At 46.2% G+C, this 7854-nt stretch overlaps 1 protein-coding gene across 1 annotated transcript in view; it reads left to right on the forward strand.

Annotated features, from left to right (window-relative positions):
* The window catches only part of trpm5 (transient receptor potential cation channel, subfamily M, member 5), a gene marked incomplete at both ends in the record, with an annotated part of 17531 nt that extends 17321 nt beyond the window's left edge, over positions 1-210 (forward strand). Inside the window, one exon of the mRNA XM_080544769.1 lies at positions 83-210. Coding sequence (XP_080400895.1) covers positions 83-210 — 128 coding nt within the window. The remainder of the gene's footprint in view (positions 1-82) is intronic.
* Positions 211-7854: the final 7644 nt, after the last annotated feature.

Raw genomic sequence — 7854 nt, forward strand, 5'->3', positions numbered from 1 at the left:
CTTCTTTCTGCCTGTTGAAGGAGAATTTCTGTCACTGTGTGACAGACAATAAAGCTATCTGGAATCTTGAATCATCTTTCAGGGGCCAAAGCCAGCAGCAGAGATCTGTGTGCACCAGACCAGGAGGAGAATAAACCTGAGAGGAGAGAGGCGAAACCAGGACACCCGGGGTACGGAGCAGCCAAGATGTTCCCCTACATAGACGAGTAAAAGCAACCGCTACAGAAGTGTTTTCTTATATGAATAACTAAGGAATTAAAGCCTACATTTCCTCACTGTTTTTTGTATTAACAGGGGTGCAAACTTGTCACCTTTTAGCCGTTTTAGCCGTTTTTACCTCAAAATAGGTCAACAATTTTCATAAATGTTCTTTTTGTTTTCAGGCAAAAAAAAAAAGTCACCTTTTTGGGCCATCACCAGTTTGCATCCCTGATATACTGAATGAAGGTGTATTTGGGCTAAAAGTGAGAGTCTTATTGTCATAGACAAAAGGAGAAATGTGTTGGTTGAGTGAGTGAACTCATTAAAAATGAATAGATTTGTTAGTGTAACTGTGTCCAAGCTGTGATTTGTGTTCATTGTTGCTGTTACAACTTCGTTTAGTTTTCTTAGAGTCTATAAAACACACATTTTTCCACCATGACATAGGAATAATGTGTTAGAAATTAAAGTTGAACATATGTCTGTGTTCCTACAGTTCCTGTTACCGCTGTACTGCAGGTGACTTCCTGAAACAGCTCGATAGAAGCTTAGAAATCTTTTTGTTGACTCCAGTTTGTTTATACTCTTGCATTCCACTTCCTCTCGTCTTGGGCTTCTGTTTTCACCTCGACCTCACTCCCCGTGTGGTTTTAGGTTTCATGTTCTGTAAATGAAACTATTTCTTTTAGTTTGGGGTGAAAAGTCCACAGACATAACTAACATCTTTGATTTGTAGTGTGAAATCAACAAACAGATACATAACCCAGACCACAAAGCATTTATGTTAAACAAACAGTCTTCATTAGAAACAGAGTTCAACAGAACCCTCAGAGGACATGCATGCGTAGAGAGGCTGCTCCTCTTACCACAGATGAACCATGAAGCACCAGGCTTCAGAACATCCCTGTCTCCCCCCGCCACAGTTACAGTACATCGTAAGGTTGGTATGTAGGCTAGTTCATACGGTCAAGTCATCATCACCACAGGACCTACAGGTGAGACACTGAGAGAGACGTTTAACCCTTCATACCTCACACACACACACACACTGGCCATGAACAACAAAGATCTCTGCCCGAAATCTAGGTGTAATTGCAGTATACAGAGTAGATTGTCCTACAAAGACATTTAGATTTAGTCATCTAAAAATTAATTAGACCCCAATACTTTCTTTTATTTAGTTTTTGTTTCTTTTTACTGTTACTACTCAATCTTTTCAGTTTGTAAAGCATCTTTGAGTGTCTAGAAAAACGCTATATAAGTCTAATGTATTATTATTATGATTATTATTATTAAGACATTTTGTCATCCTACTACAATCAGACTGTCTTGGCAGTCTAGAGCAGTTCTGGGCCTTTTGTGTTTCCTTTTCACCTTAAGAGAAAGTGGGGGTCAATTCCCCCTATCCTCTTCATCCCAGCTAGTCCCTCTTCATCACAGATGCGGAGAGGAAACGCCTGTGATTGGCCTGAACCCACCTGAGGGAGTGACTGTAACCTGTGTGTATAAAAAAATACATGTCTCCCTATTGTCATGACTTCTCTGAGGAGTGTTGGACTATCAGATCATATGTCTGGTCTGTTGTGCTTGTAAACTGTCCTCCTTTTGCAAAAGATAAATGCACTGGTTGTGTGTGTGTGTCTGCTTGTATTGGGATTTTATTAAATGTACACTAGACTACATTGACTTAAGTATTATAATGAAAGTGTGCCTTGTAGCATTAGGCTACTAGTGTTCTATCTGTCAGTGCCAGCCAATCAGCACACAGGCCTGAGTTACTCAGAGTGAACCGTGAGCTCTGATTGGCTCACTCGGGCCTCGTACAGACGAGAAGGGACGCCGTACAATTGTATTATATTAAAAGTTTAAAAGATAAAAACAATGATTTAACAAGAGAAGTACTAACTGCACTGTGTTTCCTGTTATAACACTCCACAATCCACCACCTTGATAATATATATAATATATTATGGTCCAACCCATGACGCAGAACTGTATGTACTGTAAAGGCGTGTCACCGCTTGCCGTCAGTAGGTTATCTCTGCGCAGTGGCAGTATCGTAGCCGATGAGGTCTATCCGAGGCGCGATTATTGCTAGTTGAAAACTTTACCCAATACCCCGCAACGGCGGCTTGCAATATAGCCGCTTTTGCAATTTTTGACGGTCTTTAACAAGACTGATATGCTTGTAAAAAATAAGTCAATATTAGGTGTCTGAGTCTGAGAGCGAGTGTCCTCAAAGTCTGCGAGTCAGGAAGATGAACAACATTGGTATAAGTACTGTGATCAACTCTTGATGCCATTAAATAATGAATATGATCCACACCAGTGGAGGCTAGGGGAGGTAGAAATCAGAGGACGCGTGTTTGAAACCATTCCTCATTCCGTTACATGCATCACAATGAGCCTGGCCTCCGATTTCTCCCTCCACCACCGGCCTCCCCTGACCCACACACACTAAAGACTCCTGGTCGATCATGACAACGCCAAAACACTGACACTCCAATCGTATCAATGTAAAACCTTAATGATACTTAAGATGTTTGTAAATGAAGCCAATATGCAGAATAACCAGAAGTAACCAGGGGGGTATTCCATCAACATCGCTAAAGGAAAATCCAGGTTTAGTCTGATAAGTCTCGCGAGAGTTCTTAAAAATATCCAGGCCTATTCTGATAGGTCTCGCGAGAGTTATCAAAAAATAAGCCAGGATTTTCCTTTAGCGACATTGATGGAATACCCCCCAGCTCACTAACCAGGTTAGTGCTGCAGGAAGGATCTTTTTTATCAACTGTTTGTAGCAGTGAACGAAGGGCTGTTGATTTTGTTTTCTATTTTCTAAATTGTGCCTTTTTTGCCATAAGCGTCTTGTTTGAATGTGCATTTATGTATTTTATGGCAGCTTAATTTAAGATTGTGATGATAATATTTTTGAAGAAGTGCTTTCAGTAACCTGTAAGCTTTGTATTGCAGATTTGTTGTAAAAACTGTAATGTAATTAAATATAATGATGAGCAGAATCCGGGTGCTATTTGCCATTGTAATGATAACGAATGAGTGAGGCCTAGCTGGGAAGCCTCTGTGCAACTGATGTCGTTTACTCGTTTGTGATCATATGGAACTGTGGTGTTGAATAGCTGTGTCCCTTCAACAAACCGTGAGCTTAGAATGAGAAGGTTCTATCTCCGTTTAGAATGATAAGGTTCTATCTCCGTAGAATGATAAGGTTCTATCTCCGTTTAGAATGATAAGGTTCTATCTCCGTTTAGAATGATAAGGTTCTATCTCCGTTTAGAATGAAAAGGTTCTATCTCCGTTTAGAATGATAAGGTTCTATCTCCGTTTAGAATGAGAAGGTTCTATCTCCGTTTAGAATGAGAAGGTTCTATCTCCGTTTAGAATGAGAAGGTTCTATCTCCGTTTAGGGTAGTTCAGAGATATTGAGCGTCAAAGTTGTGTTTTTATATTATGTTCTGTCTTCTGTGAGATGGGACCTTTGTATTTTATTAATTACGAACTCAAAAATGTCAACATTTAAAAAATAACACCACACAGGCATTAATAAATACCTAATGGATCAGATTATGTGTAAAAAATAAATAAATGAGATAGAACCTTATAATTCTAACGTCACGAAACTGAAATAATACATTTAAACCCACCTGCCTTCCTTGAGTATCAAACTGTCATGTTTCATACAATCGTGACTAAACAGTACACATGATTATCTTTTTCTTGGATGAATTGGAGTTTTGTCATGAATAAGATTCCAGTTTATATGTTTCTTTGTGAAAATAAAAACATAACAGTCTGGAGTCTGGTGTGTACTATGTTCATCCGCAAGCCCATGTGTTGAGTAGCTACACCATTAAAGCATCAGCTGCTGCTATCGCATTGAATGACATAACAGTATGCATAGCCAATTACGTCCAATTATCTCGCCAACTGTCAGAATTACTGAAGGCCTATTTGGGGTATTTCCATATAGACACACCAGCAGGAGGGGGCGTGGTTAAAAGAGACTTGTCCCTGTCCAAGGTGCTGAAACTGTAGTTGTGTTATGTTCTTTCATTTAGATTAGATTACATTAGATTAGAACTTTATTGTCATTGACAGAGTTACAATTGGTTGGGTTTGTTTTGGACAAATCATGCCCCTCAGCTCAAGAGCCCTGTCACATGTCTTTGTGATGTCATAATGTATTATTATTATATTATATGTTTTAATTATCTTTATTACATTCTATTAATGTCTTGTTCATATTTGATCAGTTCTCTTTTACCCTTCTAATTCCTACTTAGTTCCATAGCTGCTTATGTTACCAGTGAAGACAAGAGCAGGTGATCTCCAATTGATTGCGGGTTTTATTGTGTGGCTCTGTGCGTACAGACAGACAGACACGCAACATGAGAGAAAATCATTCCCCTTAGGGAGGGGGGAGTGGAGGGAGGGGGGGAGGCAAGGCGAGCCCTCTCCGTAGGCAAGGCGAGCCCTCTCCGTAGGCAAGGCAGACCCTCTCCGTAGGCAAGGCGGACCCTCTCCTTAGGCAAGGCAGACCCTCTCCGTAGGCAAGGCAGACCCTCTCCTTAGGCAAGGCAGACCCTCTCCTTAGGCAAGGCAGACCCTCTCCTTAGACAAGGCAGACCCTCTCCGTAGGCAAGGCAGACCCTCTCCTTAGACAAGGCAGACCCTCTCCGTAGGCAAGGCAGACCCTCTCCTTAGACAAGGCAGACCCTCTCCGTAGGCAAGGCAGACCCTCTCCTTAGACAAGGCAGACCCTCTCCTTAGGCAAGGCAGACCCTCTCCTTAGACAAGGCAGACCCTCTCCTTAGACAAGGCAGACCCTCTCCTTAGGCAAGGCAGACCCTCTCCTTAGACAAGGCAGACCCTCTCCTTAGACAAGGCAGACCCTCTCCGTAGGCAAGGCAGACCCTCTCCTTAGACAAGGCAGACCCTCTCCTTAGACAAGGCAGACCCTCTCCGTAGGCAAGGCAGACCCTCTCCTTAGACAAGGCAGACCCTCTCCGTAGGCAAGGCAGACCCTCTCCTTAGACAAGGCAGACCCTCTCCGTAGGCAAGGCAGACCCTCTCCTTAGACAAGGCAGACCCTCTCCGTAGGCAAGGCAGACCCTCTCCTTAGACAAGGCAGACCCTCTCCTTAGGCAAGGCAGACCCTCTCCTTAGACAAGGCAGACCCTCTCCTTAGACAAGGCAGACCCTCTCCTTAGGCAAGGCAGACCCTCTCCGTAGGCAAGGCAGACCCTCTCCTTAGACAAGGCAGACCCTCTCCGTAGGCAAGGCAGACCCTCTCCTTAGACAAGGCAGACCCTCTCCTTAGGCAAGGCAGACCCTCTCCTTAGACAAGGCAGACCCTCTCCTTAGACAAGGCAGACCCTCTCCGTAGGCAAGGCAGACCCTCTCCTTAGACAAGGCAGACCCTCTCCGTAGGCAAGGCAGACCCTCTCCTTAGACAAGGCAGACCCTCTCCTTAGGCAAGGCAGACCCTCTCCTTAGACAAGGCAGACCCTCTCCTTAGACAAGGCAGACCCTCTCCGTAGGCAAGGCAGACCCTCTCCTTAGACAAGGCAGACCCTCTCCGTAGGCAAGGCAGACCCTCTCCTTAGACAAGGCAGACCCTCTCCGTAGGCAAGGCAGACCCTCTCCTTAGACAAGGCAGACCCTCTCCTTAGGCAAGGCAGACCCTCTCCTTAGACAAGGCAGACCCTCTCCTTAGACAAGGCAGACCCTCTCCTTAGGCAAGGCAGACCCTCTCCTTAGACAAGGCAGACCCTCTCCTTAGACAAGGCAGACCCTCTCCGTAGGCAAGGCAGACCCTCTCCTTAGACAAGGCAGACCCTCTCCTTAGACAAGGCAGACCCTCTCCGTAGGCAAGGCAGACCCTCTCCTTAGACAAGGCAGACCCTCTCCGTAGGCAAGGCAGACCCTCTCCTTAGACAAGGCAGACCCTCTCCGTAGGCAAGGCAGACCCTCTCCTTAGACAAGGCAGACCCTCTCCGTAGGCAAGGCAGACCCTCTCCTTAGACAAGGCAGACCCTCTCCTTAGGCAAGGCAGACCCTCTCCTTAGACAAGGCAGACCCTCTCCTTAGACAAGGCAGACCCTCTCCTTAGGCAAGGCAGACCCTCTCCGTAGGCAAGGCAGACCCTCTCCTTAGACAAGGCAGACCCTCTCCGTAGGCAAGGCAGACCCTCTCCTTAGACAAGGCAGACCCTCTCCTTAGGCAAGGCAGACCCTCTCCTTAGACAAGGCAGACCCTCTCCTTAGACAAGGCAGACCCTCTCCGTAGGCAAGGCAGACCCTCTCCTTAGACAAGGCAGACCCTCTCCGTAGGCAAGGCAGACCCTCTCCTTAGACAAGGCAGACCCTCTCCGTAGGCAAGGCAGACCCTCTCCTTAGACAAGGCAGACCCTCTCCTTAGACAAGGCAGACCCTCTCCTTAGGCAAGGCAGACCCTCTCCTTAGACAAGGCAGACCCTCTCCTTAGACAAGGCAGACCCTCTCCTTAGGCAAGGCAGACCCTCTCCTTAGACAAGGCAGACCCTCTCCTTAGACAAGGCAGACCCTCTCCGTAGGCAAGGCAGACCCTCTCCTTAGACAAGGCAGACCCTCTCCTTAGACAAGGCAGACCCTCTCCGTAGGCAAGGCAGACCCTCTCCTTAGACAAGGCAGACCCTCTCCGTAGGCAAGGCAGACCCTCTCCTTAGACAAGGCAGACCCTCTCCGTAGGCAAGGCAGACCCTCTCCTTAGACAAGGCAGACCCTCTCCGTAGGCAAGGCAGACCCTCTCCTTAGACAAGGCAGACCCTCTCCTTAGGCAAGGCAGACCCTCTCCTTAGACAAGGCAGACCCTCTCCTTAGACAAGGCAGACCCTCTCCTTAGGCAAGGCAGACCCTCTCCTTAGGCAAGGCAGACCCTCTCCTTAGGCAAGGCAGACCCTCTCCTTAGACAAGGCAGACCCTCTCCTTAGGCAAGGCAGACCCTCTCCTTAGACAAGGCAGACCCTCTCCGTAGGCAAGGCAGACCCTCTCCTTAGGCAAGGCAGACCCTCTCCTCTCCAGACCGAGGACCCGGTAGGAGCTGCGAGCTGGTCTGCTGGGCAGAGGCAAGGGAAGTGTCTGAACAACGGAGAACCTCCGCTATTTATGTCGTTTTCGCCTCGTGACGTCACGCTCATCACTGTGACGCAATCGGCCCGTTTTTATCAAAACCACTTTGATGTCTGACTGTCACAACAGAGATGACGTCACAACAGAGTTGACGGGTTGTTGCTGGGGTTTCACAATTTGGTATTTTCTCGCGACAAATATAAAAAAAATAAAAACATATTTTAGTTGAAATAGGGTGATATTCTGGGCCAGAAACTAACTAGGCCCTGGACAGTCTGGACGGATTGAGGGCAGCTGCTGGATTGAAAAAATCAGGTGTAGTGCTGAGGCACAAACGTGTACATTTCAAGCCTGCAAACTGCGACACTTTAAATGAATGTGCAATAACACTATGTGCAATATGACAACCCTAGTCGTTTTATCTGTACAGTATAGTGGATAGTGTACATAGCCTTTATTTATGTAAACCAGCTCTTTTCCCTTCTTGTTTTTAGTATTTTTTTCCTAGCACCAGGGGAGCCCCCCC

The sequence above is a fragment of the Nansenia antarctica genome (assembly GCF_963989245.1).
Source record: "Nansenia antarctica genome assembly, chromosome: 14".
Lineage (NCBI taxonomy): Eukaryota > Metazoa > Chordata > Actinopteri > Argentiniformes > Microstomatidae > Nansenia > Nansenia antarctica.